This window comes from Ostrea edulis, chromosome 10, assembly GCF_947568905.1.
Source record: "Ostrea edulis chromosome 10, xbOstEdul1.1, whole genome shotgun sequence".
Classification (NCBI taxonomy): domain Eukaryota; kingdom Metazoa; phylum Mollusca; class Bivalvia; order Ostreida; family Ostreidae; genus Ostrea; species Ostrea edulis.
Genome location: NC_079173.1, coordinates 27280727 through 27307083, shown reverse-complemented (window position 1 = coordinate 27307083; position 26357 = coordinate 27280727). Strand labels below are relative to the sequence as shown.

At 34.2% G+C, this 26357-nt stretch overlaps 1 protein-coding gene across 3 annotated transcripts in view; it reads left to right on the top strand.

The window, feature by feature from the left end:
• The window catches only part of LOC125667723 (slit homolog 3 protein-like), a 73449-nt gene extending 50677 nt beyond the window's left edge, over positions 1 to 22772 (top strand). The window contains exons 5-14 of one of the 3 annotated variants that reach the window (XM_056152361.1): positions 4176 to 4247; positions 5688 to 5759; positions 8595 to 8666; positions 13826 to 13995; positions 17965 to 19218; positions 19529 to 19730; positions 20144 to 20245; positions 20761 to 20881; positions 22163 to 22324; positions 22567 to 22772. In XM_056152361.1, coding sequence (XP_056008336.1) covers positions 4176 to 4247; positions 5688 to 5759; positions 8595 to 8666; positions 13826 to 13995; positions 17965 to 18029 — 451 coding nt within the window. In that variant the 3' untranslated portion in view covers positions 18030 to 19218; positions 19529 to 19730; positions 20144 to 20245; ... (1 more) ...; positions 22163 to 22324; positions 22567 to 22772. Of the gene's footprint in view, positions 1 to 4175; positions 4248 to 5687; positions 5760 to 8594; positions 8667 to 13825; positions 13996 to 17964; positions 19731 to 20143; positions 20246 to 20760; positions 20882 to 22162; positions 22325 to 22566 lie in introns of all 3 variants that reach the window. The other 2 variants (XM_056152360.1, XM_056152359.1) reach the window with 2 other exon arrangements.
• The last annotated feature ends 3585 nt before the right edge of the window (positions 22773 to 26357 follow it).

Here is a 26357-nt window from a genome sequence, read left to right as displayed (position 1 = left end):
TGTTTCATGCCGATTGTTAGGCCGTTCTTGGCACACTTATTTTTGACTACGGATAACTTTGTTTACCTGATTATGATATAGGGTTCACAGCGAGTGTGACCCGCTTATATGAGTTATGAGATCGATCATTGTTCGTTATCTTCACCTTTCCAATAAGGAATATGTTCGTTATCTTCACCTTTCCAATAAGGAATACAAAAAAAGGATTTCGACAAATACGGACCTCTGGATATACCAGAGTTGGGATAAGATGGTTAGAAAGAGTAATCATACCTGTGACCGGTCACACCCATCCTGTGTCCTATATCTTGATAAGGAAAACAGAATAATGGGTAGTTAGATCAGTGTGTACAAAAAACAATTGATACAAAACACGTCAAACATTGTTTGAGGCAATGGCAGGTTGTATTTGCAAACTAGAGCATTATAACGACCATATAATTTGCAAAATGCTAACATTAAACAAGATTGTTGAAATTTTGTAAGGAACCCGTCTTGCTTTAAAAAAGAATCATAAAGAGAACAGGGTTTTGCGTTCCGAATCAGTTGAGTAGATGTATACACTATTTACTGTTGATGATGGACTAGTTACTACCTGTTAAGTAAATATGGGAAGTTAATGGAGAAGTTCAAATCATTCCTTATGTCATTAGTTTGCCGATAAGATCTATTTTAAATAAAATATTTAAGTACGAAGCAGGTGTAGATGTATATGTGGTGTTTTTTTTTTTTTTTTTTTTTTTTTTTTTTGGATATATCGAATCGATATATGAATGAAAATGATTTTGCTACTAGGTAAAACGTGGTTGATATATCTAAATTTAAAGTTGACAATCTAAAAACTATAGTGCTAAGAATTTACTGGTCACTGTCACAGATGGACGAACTGACTGTAACCATATCAAGCTAACACATTAAAAAGTCACAATGTAGATATAAAGAGTTTATTATGTACAATATCTCATAAAGAACATGATCCTAATTCCACAAGTGTCTATGATCTTGGCTCATTAGCGTAGACCTCTGTGGGTTTGACGGATGTACCCACTCCTGGAGCTGGGTTGTCCTTGTACTATACGATTATTCTCCACATCCTGCATACACTGGTTATATGAGGATAACTGTAGTAGACCACAGGGAGAAGACCTATTTTGATACACATCCATAGAATGTAATATATTACTTATACGCACTGAGTGGCGTTAGATTAGACAAATACACACACAAAATTATCTTATTTGGAGATAACATCCTGGACATGTCTTCTGTTTAAGACAATACATTTATACTTTTGTCTATTGGAAAGACTCCACAAAGACATTGAAGTTTTACATTGCATTATGACCCGTGGGTTGAGACCTCTGCTGGTGGAATGTTAGTCACCGGGGGTCTCTACAGCCCAGTAGCTAAGTACTTCGTTACTAGCTTGAAAATACGGATGTATATTTAATTGTTGTTATAAAATTTAGAAATTCATTTCAAAATTAAGGATTATCTCCCTCATGCATAGCTCTTATCCTTGGACGAATTTGGCTCCACTTGTTTGGAACGCTGTTTTGGGCTATATTTAGATCTAAAACTTCATAGTTATTTCGGATTTCAAACATTTCGGTTGAGCATCACTGAAGAGACATTATTTGTCGAATGCGCATCTGGAGCATCAAAATTGGTACCGTATAAGTTTTACATTTACAGATATTGGACAAAATCTACTTTATGACTATAATACTGCACCATACACTGAACACTTGTTTCAATTAGTACCATTTTGAAACAAATGAAAATCACATGCATGGAATTAAGTTAACACTAAGGAACTCGGTAACTGGATGTTTTAGGACAGTTAAAATAACATAAAACAATAGACAAACTGCTGAGTAGTAAATAAAACACCTTACCTCAGAAAAGCTGGATCATATGCTGCATCATGTAGACGCCTTGTATAGCATCAGAAAAGTTTGTTGATCAATATCGGATTACAAACATTTCGGTTGAGCATCACTGAAGAGACATTATTTTTCGAAATGCGCATCTGGTGCATCAAAATTGGTACCGTATAAGTTTTACATTACATACATGCAGAGAAGTATGAAAACGTCAATCCTGCTAGACTGTCGTGTCCAAACTGAATTCCGCATGGGCTGGTGGTTTAAAGTCCAATCAAGTTAGGTTCCAATTAGGCCACAGTAAAAAGGGGTTCCAAACAGGATTTGGGGTGTGTTCAATATATACGCAAAATAAGAGTATATTTATTTACATTACATGCAACATGAGAATAAGGAGAATTTAATGCGACAGTCACTTTTCAACTTTCTTTTGGGTCAATGAGAAATTACAAACAAAAATCAATTATACACAGATGCGCTTGTTTATCGAATCAGTTGGGCGACGCAGACATGTGATAGTAAAATACTGTAACATACATATAGGAAGTTGATGGTGACGGGCCTTAATTTTTCTTAGCTGCCATAAAACTTATTTGTTCGTTTACTATTAACGTCCCAAATAAATGAAAAAAAAAAGAGATTCAAATAGAAAACACAGATAGAGAATTATATAATGTTTTTATTTCGAGTTGACTGGATAATTTCTGATCAACACGTTTAATATAATTATTAGATAATTGACTAACCGTTCGTGATGGATTCAAATTACTTGTTTAAAACCAAATTTAGTGCAAAATATGCTGTCACAGATTGCATCAGTTTAGAAAATGATTTATTTCATCATTTGAGTGTTGATCAATTAAGGTTAATCAGAAAATCTTTTTGATTTAAATACTTGTGGGCAAATAAAATAGCAACGTTACCAAATGGAATCTTTGATGCATTGACGAAGTTAGTGATACTGTAAGTATATGTATATACAAAACAATTATTTGTATGCAGAGGAGATTAAGATAATGAACAGTGTTGAGCAGTGATAAATCTTATATCTAGTATACGCAATGCAAAATCTACCATGAGCTCTATAAGCGGAGTGATCCGCAGTCAAAATCAGTGTGTAAAGAATGGCCTAACATATAGTATGAAACACATTATATATAATTTGATTCAACTGTAGATTACATTGGTAAATTAGATCGTTATAACGAGCATAGAATTTCCGAAATGGTGACCATAAACGAAACTGTTGAAACTTCTGTAATTTCAACTTCCAATTATTTGTCAGAAACCTGCGACAATAAAACATATCATAAGGAGAACAAGGTTTTGGGTATCGAATCAGTTGAAATATTAAACATCATATACAGGTTACAATGGGATACTGTTACATGTTATGTAGATATTGGAAGCTGATGGAGAAGCTGAAATAATTCTGTGTGTCGTTAGTTTGTCGTAAAGATTTATTTTCAATAAAATAACTAAGTACAAAGCAGATGTAGATGTATATGTGGTGGGTTTTTTATTTGAAGTTCTTGTGGAAATATCCAATCCATATAAGATTGAAAATGATTTTGTTAATAGGTAAAAGGGTGTTGATATCTCTATAGGTAGAGCTGAAGTCCTAGCAACTGTACTTCTGACTTATTCCTAGTTACTTTTCAACATTAGTTCTCATTATAATGTAAATTTGCCTCTAATGTGTTGCCACCCGTAAACCTATATAAACTATAAGTTGGGAATTTGATTTGGGCTAATGGGAAATTACAAACCAAATCGATCATGCGCAGAACATGTGCTTGTTTATTGAATCAGTTGGACGACGTAGATATCATTCCAGGTAATAGTGGAATATTTCTACATACATGCAAGGTGAAGATAATGAACAGTGATCAATCTCATAACTCCTACAAGCAATACAAAATAGATAGTTATAGGAAGTTGATGGTGGCGGACCATAATTTCTCCTAGCTGTCATAAACCTTATGTGTTTGTTTACCATTAACATCCCAAATCAATAAAGAAAGATATTTAAATATAATACACAGATAGAGAATGATGTGATGTTTTCATTTCAAGATGACTGGATAATTTTTGATGTACAGGTTTCAATGGAAATTATTATTATTATTAGAAAATAGACAAATCGTTCACGGTGAAATTTTATCACTTGTTTTAACCAAATGTAGTTCAGATATCATGCTTTTCCGTATTTAATCATTTTAGAATAGTATATATTTCATCATTGGAGCGTTGATCGGTTACGTTTATCAGGAAATCTTTTTGATTCAGAGACTTTGAGGGGAATCAATTAGGAACGTTACCAAATGGAATTTTTGATGCATTGACGAAGCTACAGACACTGTAAGTATATGTATATACATAACAATTATTTGTATGCAGAGGGGGTGAAGATAATGAACAATGTTAAACAGTGATGAATCTTATATCTATTATAAGCAATGCAAAATTAAAAGTTGGACAAACATGGACCCCTGGGTAAACCAGACATGGGAACAGGTATTTAAGAAGAGTAAGCATTCCCTATCGACCGACTAAGCATCCCCTGTCGACCGGTCACATCTACCATGAGCCTTATAAGCAGAGTGTTCCGCAGTCAAAATCAGTGTGTAAAGAATGACCTATCAATTAGTATGAAACATATCACACATAATTTCACTCAACGGCAGATTGTATTGGTAAATTAGATCGTTAAAACGAGCATAGAATTTGCCAAATGTTGACCTTAAAGAAGACCGTTGAAACTCCTGTAATATCAGATTGCAACTGTTTGTAAGAAGTCTGCCTTAATAAAAAAGATCATACGGAGAACAAGGTTTTGGGTATCGAATCAGTTGAGATATATATACACCACATACAGGTGATTATGGAATACTGTTACGTGTAATGTAGATATGGGAAGTTGATGAAGAAGCTAAAATAATTCCAGGTGTCGTTAGTTTGTCGTAAAGATTTATTTTCGATAAAATATCTAAGTACCAAGCAGATGTAGAGGTATATGTTGTTGTTTTTTTTTATTTCAAGTCCATGTGGAAATATCCAATCAACAGAAGATTGAATATGATTTTGTTAATAGGTAAAAGGGTGTTGGTATCTCGATAGATAGAGTTGAAGGACTAGCAACTGTACTTCTGACTTATTACTAGTTACTCTTCAACATTGGTTCTCATTATAATGCAAATTTGTATCTAAGGTGTTGCCATCTGTACACCTATATAAACTATAAGTTGGGAATTTGATTTGGGCTAATGGGAAATTACAAACCAAATCGATCATACGCAGAACATGCGCTTGTTTATTGAATCAGTTGGACGACGTAGATATCATTCCAGGTGATAGTGGAATATTTCTACATACATGCAAGGTGAAATAACGAACAGTGATCAATCTCATAACTCCTACAAGCAATACAAAATAGATGGTTATAGGAAGTTGATGGTGGAGGACCATAATTTCTCCTAGCTGCCATAAACCTTATGTGTTTGTTTACCATTAACGTCCCAAATCAATAAAGAAATATATTTAAATATAATACAGAGATAGAGAATAATGTGATGTTTTTATTTCAAGATGACTGAATAATTTTTGATCTACAAGTTTTAATGGATATATCTATTATTAAAAAAATAGACAAATCGTTCACGGTGGAATTGTATCACTTCTTTAAAACCAAATTTAAGGCAAATATCATGCTTTTGCCTATTTAATCATTTTAGAATATTATATATTTCATCATTGGAGCGTTGATCAATTAAGGTTAATCAGGAAATCTTTTTTATTCAGAGACTTGAGAAGCAACAAAATAGCAACGTTACCAAATGCAATCTTTGATCCATTGACGAAGCTAGAGACACTGTAAGTATATCTATATACATAACAATTATTTGTATTCAGAAGAGGTGAAGATAATGAACAATGTCAAACAGTGATGAATCTTATATCTATTATAAGCAATGCAAAATTAAGAGATGGGTCAAACACGGATCCTGGGTAAACCAACTATGGGAACAGGTGTTAAAGAAGAGTAAGCATTCCCTATTGACCGACTAAGCATCCCGGGTTTACCGGTCACATATACCATAGGCCCAATAAACGGAGTGATCCGCATTCAACACCAGTGTGTAAAAAATGGCCTAACAATTAGTACGAAACGCATTAGATATAATTTGATTAAACAGCAGGTTGTATTAGCAAATTAGATCGTTATAACGAGCATGTAATTTGCGAAATATTAACTTTAAACAAGACTGTTGAAACTCCTTTAATATCAACTTGTTTGTAAGAAGCCTGCCTTGATTAAAAAGGAACATACGGAGAGCAAGGTTTTTGGTATCGAATTAGTTAAGATATATAAAAATCATATACAAGTGATAATGGACTAGTTCCTACATGTCATGTAGATATGGGAAGTTGAAGAAGAAGCTGAACACATTTCGTGTGTCATTAGTTTGTCGCTAAGATCTATTTTCAATAAAATATTTTAGTACGAAGCAGGTGTAGAGGAATATGTAGTGTCTTTTATTTCAAATTTGTTTGGATATTTCGAATCCATATCTGAATGAAAATGATGTTGTTAATAGGTAAAACGTCGTCGATATATCTAAATGTAGAGTTGAAGGCTTAAGAACTATAGTTCTAATAATTTACTAGTCACTATTATAATTGGACGAGATGGCTGTAACCATATCAAGCTAACATATTACAAAGTCACAATGTAGATATAAAAATGTCATTATGTATGATCTATCCTAATCAACATGGTCATAATTCCAGAAATGTCCATGATCTTGGCTCATTAGCTTAGACCTCTGTGGGGTTTGACCGGTGTACACACTCCTGTAGCTTGGTTGTTCTTGTACTATACGATTACTCTCCACATCCTGCATACACTGGTTACAACAGGATATATGTAGTAGACTACAGGGAGAGGACCTGTTTTGATACACATCCATAAACTGTAATGAATTACTTATACGCACTGAGTGGAGTTACATTACACATAAATACACACACAACATTATCTTATTTGCAGATAACACATTCTGGACATATCTTCTGTTTAAGACAATACATTGATACTTTTGTCTATTGGAAAGACTCCAAAAATACATTGAAGTTTTACATTGCATTTATATGCATTTACAGATATTAGATAAAGTCTACTTTATGACTATAATACTGCACCATACACTGAACACTTGTTTCAATTAGTACCATTTTGAAACATATGAAAATCACATGCATGAAATTAGGTTAACACTAAGGAACTCCGTAACTGGATGTTTTAGGACAGTTAAAATAACATAAAACAATAGACAAGATGCTAAGTAGTAAATAAAACACCTTACCTCAGAAAAGCTGGATCATATGCTGTATCATGTATACGCCATGCATAGAATCGGAAAAAGTTTGTTGATCAATATGAACTGATATGCAGAGAAGTATGAAAACGTCAATCCTGCTACACTGCCGTGTCCAAACTGAATTCCGCATGGGATAGTGGTTTAAAATCCCGTGAAGTTAGGTTCCTATTAGAGCAGCGTAAAAAGAGGCACCAAACAGGATTTGGGGTGTGTTCGATATATACACAAAATAAGAGTATATGTATTTACATTACATACAAATAAGAATAACGATAATTTAATGCGACAGTCACTTTTCAACATTGGTTCACGTTATAGGGCAAATTTGCTTATAACGTGTTGCCACCCATGCATATATTTAAACTTTAAGTTGGTAAATTGTTTTGAGTCAATGCGGAATTACAAACCAAAATTAGCCAAACAATAATGCGCTTGTTGTTCGAAACATTTGAGGAACGTAGATACCATACCCAAGTGATAGTGGGATATGTCTATATACATATAGGAAGTTGATGGTGACGGGCCTTAATTTTTCTTAGCTGCCGTAAACCTTATGTGTTCGTTTACCATTAACATCCCAAATCAATAAAAAGAGAGATTCAGATATAAAACACAGATACAGGAGTGTGTTAAAACATTATGTGATGCTTTTAGATCGAGTTGACTGGATAATTTCTGATCAATGTAAAACTTCTACGGTATCAATTAAATATACATCCGTATTTTTAAGCTAATAACGAAGTAGTTAGCTACTGGGCTGTAGAGACCCTCGGGGACTAACAGTCCACCAGCAGAGGCCTCGACCCAGGGGTCATAATGTAAAACTGATACAGTACCAATTTTTATGCACCAGATGCGCATTTCGACAAATAATATATCTCCTGTGATAATCAACCGAAATGTTTGAAATCCGAAATAGCAATGAAGTTTTAGAGCTATTATAGCCAAAAACAGCGTGCCAAAAAAAAGTGGAGTCAAATTCGTCTAAGGATAAGAGCTATGCATGAGGGAGATAATCCTTAATTTTGAAATGAATTTCTAAATTTTATAACAGCAATTAAATATCCATCCGTATTTTCAAGCTAGTAACGAAGTACTTAGCTACTGGGCTGTAGAGACCCTCGGGGACTAACACTCCACCAGCAGAGGCCTCGACCAAATGGAAAATATAAATTTTAGAAAATAGACAAGCCATTTATGATAGATTTAAACTACTTGTTTACTGCAAATAGCATGCATTTGCGTATTGAATCATTTTAGAAAATTATCTATTTCATCATTGGAGCGTTGATCAATTAAGATTAATCAGGAGATCTTTTTGATTCAGAAACTTGGGTAACAATAACATAACAACGTTACCAAATGGAATCTTTGATGCATTGACGAAGCTACAGAAACTGTAAGTGTATATATATATACATAACAATTATTTGTATGCAGAGGAGGTGAAGATAATAAACAATGTTGAACAGTGTTGAATCTTATATCTGCATGTATTATAAGCAATGTAAAATTAAGAATTGGAGAAACATGGACCCCTGGGTAAACCAGACATGGGAACAGGTGTTTAAGAAGAGTAAGCATTCCTTATTGACCGACTAAGTATCCCCTGTCGACCGGTCACATCCACCATGAGCCCTATAATCAGAGTGATCCGTAGTCAACGTCAATGTGTAAAGAATGGCCTAACAATTAGTATGAAACATATTAGACATAATTTGACTCACCGACAGGTTGTACTGGTAAATTAGATCGTTGTAACGAGCATATAATTTGCGAAATGTTGACTTTAATCGAGACTGTTGAGACTCCTGTAATATAAACTTTTTTTCAGTATCTTGCCTCGATTAAAAAAATTTTCATAAGCATAGCAATGCAGGCACATAAATACCTAATAAAAGTGATAATTGAATACTGCTAAATAGATATAAATCAAGGTCAACGATGGAGAAGCTGAAGTCATCGTGTTTGTCATCAGGTCGAGTGCTTAGTTTCCTTTTAAAATGTATGTTCAATAACATTTCTAAGTACGATGCAGAAATAGAAGGCTATATGGTTTCTTTTATTTCGACTTCACAATATATCGAAATGACTATTGGAAGGTCAGGAAAGATGTTATTTGTCATGTAGAATCCTTTGAATAAATTCTACTTCATGAGAATATAAAACAGGTCAGCTAACAAAGGAGCATAATTCGTGTCCATTTGAATTCTAGCAGACCGTTAGAAGACCTGGTCACGAAAGACTACGGAGATATATTATTAGTGAGAAAATCCAACATCTTTTTAAAATCAACTTCAGAATACGTGTTTGCCGAGTCAGGGTGCTGTTGAATAAAATGATTTCTTGATTGACTGATCAATAGAGATTAATATTTCTCTTTTCCATACGAAAAGTGTAACAAAATAAAAGCAATATCGATGTTTTACATCACACAGGGGATGCTTACTATTCCTAGGCACCTGATCCCACCTTTGGTGTGTCCAGGGTCTGTGTTTGCCCAACTGTCTATTTTGTATTGCTTTGGTGGGTCAAATTTTAAAACAACTTTCTATACAATGTATTCCAGACTGTGCATCTTTTTCCCCCATTATATTCCCCCAACAAAGTTTGGGAACACACTGTTTTACTCTTTTTCTTATCATTATCATTATTATTATCATTATTATTATGTTCCCCAACAAAGTTTGGGAACATTGTTTTACTCAGTTTCTTATTATTATCACACAAAGTTTGGGAACATATTGTTTTTACTCTCTTTCTTATTAAGGTCTTCCGTTTCCAAATGAAGACCTTTTTTCTTATTCCTTTGTTTCTTGTCCTCTTTTTTGTTATTATTATTATTAATGTTGTTTTTTCCCGCGTTTTTGAGCACGCGATTTCTCGGAAATGACCTGACAGATTTTTATCAAACTTTCAGGAAAGATGCACCATAAAATGAACTAAATTCCTTTTCTTTTTTCGATATTTACTCCCGGTCGTTAATTACGTCCGATATATCAGTGACGATATATCTCGACTTCTAGATGTGACATACGTATATCATTTATTCGGCCGTCAATTTCGCTCGTCACCGGAAGTGAACAAAGAAAATGTCAGATTCAAAATTATGCGTCTAAAACGAAACTTTCATGGTATGATTAGGTCTCTTTAATAGTTTCAGAAAATGTGATACTTGCCGGAAAAACCCTTACTGTCAAAAAAGGTAACTTCCGTGTTAAGGAGAGAAATGTTGAAAAATTGGTCTTTCTTTGTCACTATATATCTCGCTAATAAATCAAGTCTTTGATTTGATTTTCACATATATTATTGACATTATCTATTTCTAGAGTAACGTCCATTTTTTTCCAAAATGTTTCTTCAATACGTGAGATATGTCCGATTTTCGATTTTAAAAAGAGATTTTGTCAATGCGTTTTGTCATAAACGTTCAAATATTTGATTTTGACACTTTTAGAGATAATAGATCTTGACAGATGTGACATACACATATAATTATTTTGGCCGTCACTTCCGATCGTCATCGGAAGTGAACAAAGAAAACGTCAAATTTCAAAACTCTGTGCTTGAGACGAAATTGGCATGATGAAATAAGGTTTCTTTTATAGTTTCAAAAGTGCAATACTTACCGGAAGTTAAAACAGCAACTTCCGGTTTATTGAGGAAAACTTAAAAAAAATGGCTATTTCTTTGTCCCCATAAATCACGCTTGTAAATCATGTGATTAATATGATTTTCACATATATTATTAACATTATCCATCTTAAGACCACCGTCAATTTTTTTTTTCAAAATTCACTGTCATTTGTGAGATATGTCTAATATTTGTTAATATTTTCTGCGGCTGTTTTCTCGTAAACGGTCTAATATTGAGTCTTGAAAATTTCAGGGTTGTTAAATAGTGACTTGTATACGTAACATACGAGTTTCACTTCCCACGCCGTCAATTCGGTCGTCCACCGGAAGTAGCTTAAATATGTAATTTTTCATTTTTTCATTTCCAATGCTCATAATATCGTCTAGTAGAGTATAACAAGTCATATTATTTCAACCGGAAGTTGATTATTAGAAACCGGAATTTGTCCGAAAAATCTGTATTTTTCATTGAAACTTTTAGTGGGGATTTCTGCACGCTCAATGTGGACTTTTTAGTCGTTTTATGGACTTCGGAGATACCGGAAGTGAATAAAATAAAGCGGGTGTTGTTTATCATTGACAAATAATATCTTTAATTTGTTTATCGCTCTATTTTTAATAATGTAGATGTTTATTCCTTTCACATCAAGTAATTCTTCACTAATTGAATTATTCCAGTTAATATTCTGTCTCGTCAGAAATTGGATGGAAGACCTACTCGTTGCTCGCAACGAGATCGAGTGTAGTTATTATTATTATTTTTCTCCGGTACTTTTGTGTCTGGGAGTGTTCCCAGAAACTATAAAAGGTATTGATATGAAACTTTCAAGGATGGTAGTATGGCGTTTGTAAATGTGCAGAACGATAGTCATTTTGTTCGCACATGCATGCATGCACATGCACGTGCATTACAATTTGGGTATAGAAATTGGAAAATCAGAATATGCAAGGGATCGATATGAAACCTTAATAGGATGATGGTATATCATTTGTAGATGTGAAAAATGATTTTTGTACGCTAACTTTGTAATCAGTCTCACTTTTTGTTGTTCGAGGAAATGGTTTGAAATCCATGTCTTAGGTAGGTATTGATATCCTTAACTGATCTAAATGGTCACAATTACCAATATGCATGCACTTGCATGTGCGCTTCATTTTGATTGGATAATACTAAAATGTCTGTAACTCCCCTATGAATGACGCGAATTATTTTGTATTCACAGCTTAGGTAGATAATATGTGTATCTATATATTGGAGTAATAAAAGATTGGGTCCAATGCTGTCTGACGTGTTTCATGCCGACTGTTAGGCCGTTCTTGGCACACTGTTTTTGACTACGGATAGTTCCGTTTACCTGATCAAGATATAGGGCTCACGGTGGGTGTGACCGGTCGACAGGGGGTGGTTACTCTTCCTATGCACCTGATCCCACCTCTGGTATATCCAGGGATCCGTGTTTGCCCAACTCTCTGCTTTGTATTGCTAATAGGAGTTATGAGATTGATCACTGTTCGTTGTCTTTGCCTTTCATTGTTTGTTATTTTGAGGCGGTGCTCAATTGCAATCCAAATAGATCATAAGCAAAAATTTCGCTAATGAAATGAATCAGCTGAGAGACACAGGTACGGTAAATAGGTGATAATTGAATATCGCTACATAGATATAGGAACTGATGATGGAGAACGTGAAAATATCCCATTTGCCATAAAGGGTATGAGTTCAATTACCATCATCGTCTCCGTTCTGTAAAGAAGAAATATCTAAATATAGAATAACATCTCTGTGGTGTTTTATTTTGGAATTCACTGGGTTATTTCTATTCAATATATGTATGAAAATTACATTTGTTAGAAAATAAATAAATGGTGGCCGATGGATCTAATTCCCATCATTTTTTTTTCATGAGAAAATTCCCATGTTTAAAGCCATACTTATGCGCTCGTGTAGTTTACAGAATAATATATTTCATCATTGTAGTGTTGATCAATTAAACTTAATTAGTACATAAAACGTTAAAGAATAGAATGATCGATACACTGATGAAACTATGGATACTGTAAGGATATCTATATATATACCGATAATTTGTATGACAATTCAATATTGTCGATGAGAGTAATTGTACGAAAAGTGTAAATTTGAAAATGGTGTTGATGTTTGTTACTTTACCCAATGAAAGGTGAAAATAACGAACAGTGATATATCTTATAATGAATGGTGCAAAATTATTTAAGCTGCTCATATGAAATAATTCGTCTGAAGAAATGATTCTATCTTATATCTCATAAAATTGATTATATAATGGCATCTTTAAAAATATTTTGATTTAGTGATTACCTTCCTCCAAATTGTAATTCTAATGATATTGATCTGGAGATGTTCCTGGCCCAAAAAACAAGCAAACAACATAGCCTGCAGATCTACTCCGACATCATACTTAATAGACATTGTGAACTTCCCTTAGGTTCAAAATTGTGATTCTGTTGTTAGTAAAATATAACGAAATATCAAAGTTTAACAACATTTTTTAAATGACACAGTAAGCGATATTTTCCGAGAATATTCACAATGAATGGAAAGGTGAACATAACGAACAGTGATCAATCTCAATGTTCCTGTAATTAATACAAAATAAAAAACGTAAGCAGGGACTCCTGGCCATGTGGAGGTAGCTTTACTTCACCATTGTGTTATATCGTAACCACACGCACATACATTGGATCTTGAATTGGTATATAGTATACACACTTTCAAACGAATGTGGAATAGATTACTCAATGAAAGGACACATATCATGATAATGTTATCACTGCACCTCCCCCGGCAAATGCAACAAAGTATAGCAGTGTTTCAATTTTCTATCACATGGTTATAATACAATCTTGTCTCTTTAATCAATACATGATATTTGTCTTTTTCAGTGGATTATATGGAAACCCTCTAATTTGCAATTGTCCATTAGTCGACATTGTTCTCTTGGTGAAAAGAAGACGATTACAGTGGATTTCCCGTCCTTCCTGTCACAGCCCTGTGACTCTAAGAAAAACATTGCTGAAGGACCTGAAACTTCAAGAAGTAATTTGTGATTCAGGTATAGCATTTACCCTCGGGATAACAGACACCGGTCTGGTCTCCACAACAAATTTGTTCCCTGATATATTTCATCAATGTATATCAGTTCCACTATTCGTTATCTTCACCTTTCATGTACATGTACTAATCTGAATATATGTAATCGTTGAATTCATATATCATAAACCATATATTCTAGAGTCTAATCCAACTATATGCGTTATAGAGACCATAAGAAACTCAATATACATCATTCATCTCAAGTGGCGTATATTGCAGGATTTATCAGCTCTTGACCTGCTAAAGTGATTTTTATAGCGCAGTATGAGAATTCTATGCCACGCCTAATCTGACTGGTTAAGACAATCACTTGTCTCCCAAACATTATATATCCCCATCATATTTCACCCCCTCGGTAGCCTCGTGCATTTTCCATACATTTTACGTCAAGGTAGACATATTATATTGTGATGTCACAATAAGGCCGAGTCATTCTATTTTCATAGTCCGTAAGCTACATAATGTGCGGGTCTCTGATACACAGTTAAATCGTCTGATTTTGGCTTATACAAAAGCAAGCAAGTAAATCAGCATTCATGGAGAATAGAAATACATCACTATATTTCGTTGTCTTTACCTACTAATACGTTGACGGCGCGGTGTTACCGTTAGGACGACCACACCTACATACAATGTATAGGTGACCGGGCTCCAATTTTGAATGCATTTTGTAGTCTTACTTTGTTTCGGTATGATAAACAATTTATTTAATGAATGTTCGGGAGATGTGAAGAATTATTCACCCAAGAAAAATTGGGTAAATAAATCTTTATATCTCCCTCGCTACAATGCAATGAATTGTATAATGTTGATGGATTTTATGACGTCTTTTCATTGTTAGAAACATGAAAGGTAAACAACTTAATCTTGAGGGGAGGGTACGGTATGTATGGGTGCGCCTATATGAAAAGTGATGTGTATTTGTTAGAGCAATAAAACAAATCTATATCTAAAAAAGGATAGACTTTACCAAAAATTATATTACATATACTTAATCAATACAAATCCTAGGTTCAGTGATCAGTCGCGGTAGCCCAGTGGTAGATAATTTGCTTCATAAGCAGGGCGTCGTCAGGTCGGGTCCTACTCGTGCCATGGCTAAAAGTTAATCTAAAACACTAGCACTAACACTACACTAAATATACAAACGTATTTACTCCACGGAAAAAGTGTTTATTGGTTTTGACTTGTGAATGAATGTTTTATAAGGAGCGAATGAGAGAGAGAGAGAGAGAGAGAGAGAGAGAGAGAGAGAGAGAGAGAGAGAGAGAGATTCATAGTTTGCGCAGAAGGGGATGAAAGTGGAGTGTCCCTCTAGAGCGAGACTTCAAGAGAATGTTTCGGCTCTAGAGTGAGTTTCCCCCCTAGAGGTACAGTTTATTCTAGAGCAAATCTTCTGGGGGAAGGTTCACTCTAGAGTTAAACTTCCGGGGGGAAGGCTCACTCTAGAGCCAGACTTTCGCAGGGGAAAGGCTCACTCTAAATCCTTACTTTCGGGAGAAATCTCATTATTGTGGGAGTCTGGCTCTCTAACACCGGTATAGGGGAACAGCAAGTAAACAATGTATGTATTCTAGCAAAATTGAAACTTACAACTGCCATACTTAAGGTGTGTTTGAAATTCGCTGTAAAATTAGCTAAACATGCAGGACTGACTGCTTGTAAAAGTTATTAGCCCTGTCAAAGACCAACTAGCCCTGCGAAAATAACTGCATTCTTAAAAATTACTTTTACATGTATTACTACATGTATATATCGTCTAATGAAATACGAACTACCTAATTCGTTTCTAGTACATTATATTTTATTGAAATTTGATATAGGGTAGAAAATGAAGTAAAATGTACTAAATTGATGAGGTTTGTCCATTTTGTTACAGGTACAATAATGAAGTTGATTCATCTAAATTTCATTTAGCGGGAATTTTATCATCTCCGATCGGACGTCTATATAAAGAAATGTCTTCGCCCGTTGTAAAATGTATGCGTTTCGTGCGGTCGGGCTCACGGTTATTTCAAACACTGCAACGGACTCAAGACTTTAAGTGTAAAAAGAACAAGAGAATGAAGTTGGGTGAAAATTAGAAAAAGATTCAAGTGAATGTGCAATACAAGCTAAACATAATAATATTTTTAAACCGCGTTCATGTTTTGGAGGAGTTGTTTGACTTGGGAAAGTGAGTACGTGACGGGGGAGGGTGTGTGTGTTAAATAAACATAAATATATTGTAAAATAGAAACAACTTTAGTAGTATTTCTGGTTAGAATAGCATATTGAGACATGATTAAACTATATGAAATTGCAAAAATTAATCATAATGAGATTCAAAAATAACATTATACTATTATATTAGTTTATTCATTGTTACTGTGATCATAAAAGACTAAAAGTATTTCAATTATTAGCCGTGCAACACAGTTAAGATATATAACGCAAAACATGTACACATTTATATATATCAAGACATTTTGTGATATTTATTTTGAAAATAATTGATTATTTTGTCCATAAATATTTGATTTCCCCTTCAAAACTAGGAGTCAATAACGTTATCTGAGTTCTTTTTGAAGGGATGCATGAAAAGTAAATATCGTTAAATGACTTCGCGAATATGTGTAACGTTATTTGTTAAAAACTGCTGATTTGATAGTTTTTATCAAACTTTGACATCTTTTTTGTTTAAAAAACAAACTCGATTACCCCATATATTTTTTCAAAGAATTTTTTCCATTTGTTTTTGTTTCGCTTTATTATTTATATCATCCAAATGAACAACAACAAATTCTGTCTATTTTAAGTTGAATTCTGCACTGAGTAAAGTCAATCACTATTATTATCTATATAATTCAATGGAAAACAGTGTCGCTACCGTAAAAACAATGGTATATTGAAGACGTAATTATTCAAAGTAATTGTGCTGTTGAATAAAAACAATTTTCACAGAGTAGTATATACATTGTCAAGATACATCGGTCAGATTTCCAGGTGGGGTTTTCGAGTGAGAAAAAAAGAGTTGTATAATACTCGGACATACCTCCCTTTAAGCGACAGACCATGTTTGTTATTGTGTGTAAGTTGAATTGTTTCTATGCAAACGATATAATACTTTTCAAAAACTTACCCCGATACATGATTTCGGCTCCTTCCCGCGAATATTGGATATGCTTGAAGTACTCTACTTCCTTACAATGACAACCGCCGTGGTTGCCAAAAGGTTCTAGCTTTCCCCCAGCATGCTGAAGGCCAATGTTCAAATTCCGGTGGCGACAAACCTAATTCGTTAAAACCGGTAGTGACAGTTCCATCGCCAAACGATCGGCACCAGGTATGAATATGACGTCACGGGTCCTCAGACATGACCTTAGAAACGGATGCCCCGTGTCACAGTAGGTGTTGCACGCTAAAGAACCCTAACTGTTCAATGGCCATAAGCGCCGAGTATAGGCCTAAACTTGAAGTCCTTGACCGGTCTAGGTGAAGTCCCCATATGAGTGAAAAAATTATCGAGCGAGACGTTAAGCATGATACGATTAATCAATTAATCGTTGCAATTACCAACGACGCGAAGAATTAGATCATCCTTTTTTGGTAGGATATGTCCCAACCTCATGGCAAACAAAAAGGTTTACATCAGATGGCTAAAGCTTTACTAAAACACTAGCACTAAAATTACACTAAATATACAAACGTATTTACAAATTACGTTTTTATTGGATTTGGTATGCGAATGGATGTTTTATAGGGAGCGAAATAGGACACGCCCTACTAGTCCAATGCACTAATTTACAATGTCAATGTAGAAACGACTGCACAATGAAGCTATGATTGTAACGTTTATTTGTCTTTGATTCGAAAACGAAATGAATATACACCTAACAGTATTTGTACATGTATATTCCACAGATTAATGAAAGCTGTATCATTTCAGATTCCACCACCGGTTCTATCCGCGTGGAAACAAGAGTTCCTGGTACGTATTTTGGATCAATTTAATCAAAGGTTGTGTGATTACTGGTGGTACATGTAGCTTAAAACCTAGGACAGTTAGCCTTTGTTCTAATTGTTCCTTCGTCAAGTTTTCTATATTAAAAGAGAATTTTTTTTTCCACTGATGCAGAAACTGTCTTTTCGACAATAACCGGATTTGGAAAGTATTCAACATGTACCAAACATGTTGAACATTGTATAGAACACTGATTTGTAAAGTAGCAATTTACAGTATACGTCAATGACACTTGATGCATGAAATTATCAGCAATGAATGTCATTGTATCTCTTGCCGCTAACATCATTGAAAACATCGATTTGAAATGGCTTTAAAGCTTGAAGAATTCCAATCCACGAGGTAAACTCTTTGTGTAGAAATTGGATTATTGTCCAATATCTAAATTGCCCTCGGCATCGGAAGTAAGTTTGTTATTTTATGTAGTTATTTACAAATAGTATGACATATCCTATAAATGCATATTCATGCGCATATATATATATATATATATATATATATATATATGTGTGTGTGTGTGTGTGTGTGTGTGTGTGTGTGTGTGTGTGTGTGCAGATACATCTCTAATGTTAACAATTTGTCCCACTTACCAGTGTGTACCGTGAGTAGGATCTAATTTGATGCGATTTCGAATGACTTTTAAACATTACAGACATCTGACATCTGTCTACATACTCAGATCTGTCTTGTTTGATATGCCGCTGATTAAGGTGTTGTCATTAGAACGTGGAAACAGTCATCATTCTCATACAGCTGACAATACGAGTCAACTGAATCTTTGCGTGATCCTGATTAATTGTAAAGTTGTGATTTTTACCTGGGGTCAACTTGTACAACAATTTACTGTTAGTTATTGTCTCAAAAGTAGCATAGTCATGTGATTAGGAAAAATGATGATACCTTTATACATTTCAAATAAATTTCCGCAATGTAATATATATTATAAAACAGCAAGAACTTTTTTCATTCATGTATTGAAATCCATCAAACGGACACACTGTATAAAATGAAAAGTGATCAATTAGAACAGCTCACAAATCAATAAAACCATGGAAGATTCACCAATGCACTGCTACCTAGAGACCGTAGTAGACATGCATCCCTGTCTTCAGCGCTGATGGGCCTTTATATCCATATATTCAACTCTGGTGTGTATTTATATTCCATTTGTCAATTCTGGTGAGTAAAACTATTTTCTCTCTCTATGGAATAGGCTGCTATAAAGCAAAACATCCTTTACGTAACTATGTAAAAAGTTACACGTTTACTTGTTATGTACAAGTTCACCTTTTGTTTGGTGTCTATAAGGTATGTGTTTATGATGGTGTATTTTGTACGTCTGGAGAGATGAGGGATCGAATAAAAAATCACATTATTTTCATGTTTATTACACTTATTACAATGACGACAATAATCACAAACATGTAATACGGTAAGTTTTAAATATTATTTTATTATTTATTTCTATTATCGTATTTGAACATTTCAGGACATCAGAAAAGAAGAAGATGTGACTGTTGGGTAAACAATGGCGTGGTCTGCTGTGGGTTTTTTCTTTGGATCGGTGCCAGATACTGACGGGCGGGTTAGGGTTGCCGGTTTTTCATACCGTTTGTTACACCGTTCTTGATATACTGATTTTGCCTATGGATTGCTTTGCTTACATGGTCAAGATATAAGACACACGGCAGGTATCCTCATACGCATCTGATCCTACTTCTGATGTTTCCAGTAGTCCGCGTTTGTCTTATTCTCAATTTTATATTCATCTGGGAAGCCAATCAATTCAGAAATAATACAACTGTATGAAAGTGAATGTATAAGCTATTTCTAGTCATTTATAGTGTGGCTAAACATTTTGATAAAGCATAATACTAATTCATGCCTTTAAGTTCATGGTGACTTGATATCACAAAAAAGTACAAGTATTTTAGTTTAAAATCCACCTGTAGTGTCATCATATTATACAGATTTTCAGACAACTACATAACATTGTTCTGTTGAGTTGATTTTTATCATTTTCTGTATGTACAAATTTCAATACCTCTTTATCACTATGGAGCTTTTACAGTTTACCAAAATATCGTGAACATTTTCATTTCAGATTAAAATCCAGACACACAGATGGGATTCGAGCATTCTACATTCCGCACATAATTCAGAAGCTCTATCCACTACGCCGCTGGCGTTGATGACATCTGTTGAAGTAATTAAACAGATGTTCTATATGAAAAAAATATACAGCGTCCTTGCTTATATAATATTAAGATGTATATTCATAATGCATAAAAGAAATTATATGTCTTCTATAAGATACTGAAATTTAAGTGGGTCAATTTAAGTGGGTACGAGTATCGTACTGTTCAATCCTTACAAGCAATGTACCCTTCGAGGCCTCGGTCCCATTACTTCATTATTTTTATGGAATGGATAGGTACTCGGGCATTAACCTATACGTAAAAATACCGTCGTATGTTTTTTTTTCCTGTTAAAATACATTCCACTTTTCAGGATTTAAGAAATTGTGTTGTTACAAAGTTTCAATTTTTATTTAAACCAAAAATACGAGTATGTAATACCATTCAAAAATAATGAAAAGTATAGTATTAACATTTTTAAAATAATATACCACCCTGTTTATGGTTCTAAGATATCAATCTACTGGTTATCAAAATCAATCGATGTGTTGTCAGACATAATTCTATACTGATTTACTTATAGCATAACCTGTTTGGAAGATATGGAATCACTTCAAATTCTGCTGGTTACACCATCCCCAAATATATTTCAAGGACAATATGTTGAGAAGGGTGTATAAATGATGAATACTGGATAGCACGAGGTAAATCGAGCACCAACTATCTTTATGATACTTGCGTTTTTCCGTTACATATTGCTTGTTGTTATTTAATACTAAATGTGACAAACATGAATAGGGTAACTTATTAAGAAGATCAGAACGGCTTTAGATATGAAAAATATTTTTAAAATATCTTAATCGAATCCAATTTGTAGTTGATGTTAGATCTTTACGTTTGAAATATCAAATCTAATTCAATTGTTTTAACTGATATAATGGATGCAAGACAACATCATCTGAATTAATATCAATTCAGATCAGAAAAGTGTAGGTCCATTATGAGCACATCAGTTTTTCGAAACCAGCTCATTACAGCCCAATCCCAAATGTGACAGAAAAACTTCTGAATGTCAGAGAACCACATGCATTTGTTATCAGTCTGCAATACATCAATGGCTTGGTTTGTTGGAAAGTGTTCAATGAATCCATCATGTAATTTAAATTTTGAAAGTTGGCTTATTTTAGTTGGGTTTGCTAAAACGCGGTACTTCTTTTGGGTTTAACACATTCGCAGGATATCGGTACATGCATGAACTTTCACTTTGCATAATTCGATCACAGAGGCAAACCATTTTCAAACATCACTTCCGTTTGTTTTAAATTTGATATGATATATGATTATGTATATCAAGTATTTGAAGTATAATCAGATTTCAATTTCAATTATCTTCAGAATATCTAGCTTAATCAAACACATTTTCGTTTTAAAAAACCTGTGCTTGGAGAAAAATTGTTGAGGACATGATTTATCTTTATAGATCTAGTTAAGCAAAGGGGGGTTTTGTTTTAATTGGATGGGCATTTTAAATCTTTTGTCGAGTTGGTGGCCAGAAAAAATGTACTAAACTTTGAAAAATTGACTTCTAATTCTAGTCTTTTTTTGGACTTAGGTTTTTGTAGGTTTATTCTTTTCTCTTAATCTATCTATTTTTTCTTTTGTTCTTTTTGTGGATTTAAGTTTTTTTATGACAACCTACCATCACAAGCCGTCCATTATCCGGTCTGAGTTTTGGCATCACCCATTTTCATTTTCGTAGAATCCATGTAAGAAACCCTACTGGAATTTTAAAAAAATGCATTTGAGTTTTTTTTCCCCTGATTATGCATGTTTAAAACATTTAAACAACGGTGTTGATGATTGTGCAGGTGTCACTTATTGCACGGAACTTAGATTCTAGCCACACTTGTATATTTTGTCCGTATTTGATGTGATTTTTATCATTTTCCTTTTTATAAGCACATTCTAACACTGATCTTTCAAAGGATGATCAGAATTCATCAGTACCTCCGCAACTAGTAGGATTCAGAAGTATTCATAGTAGAGTTTTTCACCCCAAGCTCAAATGATGTAGTTGATGCAGAACCCGCATTCCCTATGGTGAACTGAAACTGAAAAGTGCCACAGGATGACAAAACTTTCTCATGGTATTTATTCTCAGTTCGTCTCTTTCAATTGATCATTGATTTTCGTTCAGAACTCGTTCGTTCTAAATGACCAGAAAAATAACAATCACCATATCATTGTAAACCATTAGCAATGCTAATCAAGAATATACGGAGGAAACACCTGATCAGTTCAAACACAGTAAACTCATTTACTAAATATCTGCATGGCAATTGATTGATTGTAAATTGTTTTATGTCCATCTTGAGAATTTCTTACTCAGATGGAGACGTCACCAATGCCGGTGAAGGACTTCAAAATTTAGGCCTATGGTTGGAGCTTACAACCTTTGAGCAGGGGGTCTTTATTCTGTCACACCTGCTGTGACACAGGGCCTCGGGTTATGTTGTCTTATCCGAAGAACCGCCCCGTTTAGTCGCCTCTTACGACAAGCAGGGATACTGAGGACCTATTCTAACCCGGATCACGGTACAATTTATGATTGAAGATATCATAGAACCATACATCGTTTCATTTTATTGAATACATCAATGAATAGTTTTGAATGCAATACATTACAGGAGGTGTATCGTCCATAATCTGCTCCACAAAAATTTAATTCCACAGGAAACCAACCAACAGGACGGACACAAAATTGTGTGCACTCGATTTAAGATGTAGATATTAAACTTAATTGCTATCAATATGTTGAGGAGTGTATACATGTGATAACTATATGACGATACACGATATACTGGCTGTCATCGTAAATAAAAGATAAAATGCGTGTTGTAATAATATGTGGTCAACTTGCGAGAAAATTACGTTTTGTTTGAATAAAATATTTTATTTAGGCATGGCGGAGTCGAAATTATTGGTTGAATCTTTGTTTCCTCATGGACTTAACCATCATGCATGTTTTATTTGTGATTTTTTCATTTATCCAATGTTTTGAAAAGATGAAACTCGAAGTAGTAAGCCACGGCTAATAGAAATTTTCAACGCCTGTTTAGAGTTTGGATTTTTAATCACCACTGAGATATGACTGAATTATATGCAACGCGACGGAAAACACCAAAGCTTCAGTTAACTAACTACAAGAGACGATCTAATGTACTGCATAAACAATATACACAATTAAAACTGTATTTAAATCTAGATCCGTACATTCTTGAAATCACATATTATCAAACCTAGGTATATGACTGTTTTACATACGGGGAGCATTATGCAGATTTACATTTCTCAAATTTGAAGCTTTGAAAGCTGAAAATAACGAACAGTGACCAATCTCATAAATCCCACAAGCAATACAAATTAGATAGTTGGGCAAACATGGAACCCTGGACACATCAGAGTGTGGATCATGGATGAACCGTCTAAATATTCGTCATGATAAACATTCATTGCTTAGAAAAAATATAATATTCATATTTTTTAAATTTTTGGTTACATTGCTAAATAGCGCATTTGACCTGATGGGTATATCTAATTTTCTACCATGTCTTTATATGAGCATTATATATATAGCCCTGGTTATATATATCATATTGTTACATTGTTGGAATATCACAGAACAATGTTTACACGTTTTGCAGGATTAAACATGAGTCTTTTAAAAATATAATCCAAACTGTAATAAAATTTTAGATACATTGGCTCATTCGTTTGTTATTACATATGTAGCAGCGATGAAATTTCCTCACAATCACCTTTACTGATACAATAATGGTTTAGAATTTAGATGATCGAAAACTATTGAGTCAAACAGAACACTTACAAGGAATACAAAATAAGAAGTTTGGAAAATACGGACCTCTGAATATACCATAGGTAGGTCCAGGTGCCTTGGACAGGTAAGCATCCCCTGTCGACCGGCCACACTCATTTACATGCGTTCCTCACAATAATGGTGGTCCTCTCGTCATAAAAACATCTATGCCAAAAAATAAATACCTTATATCAGGAACAAAATCTCTCACTCACCTAAACATAAAACACAAACAGTAGAAGATAACGGACAGTGACCAATCTCATGAATCCCATAAGGGATACAAAATTAAGAGAAGAGCGAAGGCGGGCCTTTAAACACACCAAAGTTGGGATCAGATACTTAGGAGGAGTAAGAAAACATATTGGCCGGTCATATCCACTGTGAACCGATATCGTGATCTGGGCCTGGTTTTCGAAAGATAGTGGACTTTAACACGGTGTGAACTCAGTGTTAACTTCTGTGTTAAGTTTAACAATATGATTAAGTGTTATTCAAAAGCGAGTTTGCGTTAACACTGTGTTAATTCTGTATTAACTTTAACCCACCTCCAGTACCTGGGTGAAAGAACACAAAGTATGTTTCTAAACTTTTTCATGTTGTCAGCAAAATTAATTCTTTTCTTGTCTAAAACTACTTTAAATGTGTTTTTAATGAAAGATATTAAATAGTTTTCGAGTTTGAAAGTGATGAAACTTAAATCTTGCGATATGCATATTTACTATCGCAATTTTCGCATTTTTTCAAGATTGCTTTATTAATATAAAATATTGTGATTTCCACTTTAAATTTGATTTTTTTTTATGGAATTGTGTGTGGGTTTTTTTTTCTTTTCTTTTCTTCTTTCCGAAATTCATTCATGGCAGTAGCTAGTACTATTTATAGTTGTCAACAATGTAACGTGTCATAATTTGTCTAATCCAAAAATAAATAATAATTGCACTGATTATAGTGCCAATTAATTACAGATGTATAAAGCAATAACTTTACCAAATGGTGTGCAGACAGCGACCTATATAAAAATGCTTTACTCGCAATATTGCCGATATTTCATTCTCGCTTTCCTCGCTATATTTGGTTATAACCATCGCTATTTGTATACACTAGTGGCAAAAAAAATATAAAACGCGGACTTTGTGTCAACATCAATTTAAATGTTGCCCAGGGTGAATAAATTAGGCCCTTAAAAGCCGAGTTTTTAATATTTCACACTACTTTCACAATCAGTTGATCGAAGAAGGGCGTATGTGACGTCAACGTACCACGCGACTACCTAACTAATTAATTAGACTTTTTTTTAATTTAAGTTTGTATTGTGATTAATTTTCGCAATATCTCGTCGAACGAACTATTATAATTTATTATTATCAGCATAAGGAAGACAATCTGTATGTAATTCTGTAAAACTTATACGGTACCTATTTTGATGCACCAGATGCGCATTTCGACAAATAATTATAAAAATCCGAAATAACAAAAAGCGTTCCCAAAAAAAGTGGAGTCAAATTCGTCTAAGAATAAGAGCTATGCATTAGGGAGATAATCCTTAATTTTGAAATGAATTTCTAAATTTTATAGCAGCAATTAAATATACATCAGTATTTTCAAGCTAGTAACGAAGTACTTAGCTACTGGGCTGTATAGACCCTTGGGGACTAACAGTCCATCAGCAGAGGCCTCGACCCAGGGGTCATAATGTAAAACTTATACGGTACTAATTTTGATGCACCAGATGTACATTTCGACAAATAACGTCTCTTCAGTGATGCTCAACCGAAATGTTTGAGATCCGAAATAACAATGACGTTTTAGAGGTATTATATACGAAAACAGCGTGCCAAAATAAAAGGGGGAGCCAAATTCGTCTAAGGATAAGAACTATTCATGAGGGAGATAATCCTTAATTTTGAAATGAATTTCTAAATTTTATAACATGAGGCAGGCTAAAGACAACAGGTTGATGGTGCAGGGGTTTCAACCGTCTCGATTGAAGTCAGCATTTTGCAAATTATATGGTCGTTAAAACTATCTAGTTCGTCAATGCTGTCTGATGTGTTTCATACCGATTGTTAGGTCGTTCGTGGTAAACTGATTTTGATTACGGATAATTCCGTGTACCTGATCAAGCTAGTAAGCATCAATATTTTGTTGCTATATTTATATCATTCAGCGGTGGATCCATAACAATTTGAAAGGGGGGGGGGGAGAGAGGGGGAATTACTCCCAAAGTTTGTACCTTTCATGCCAAAGGAAGGGAACAGAGATCGACAGCCCCAAAATAATGGGAAATAATGACCTTTTTC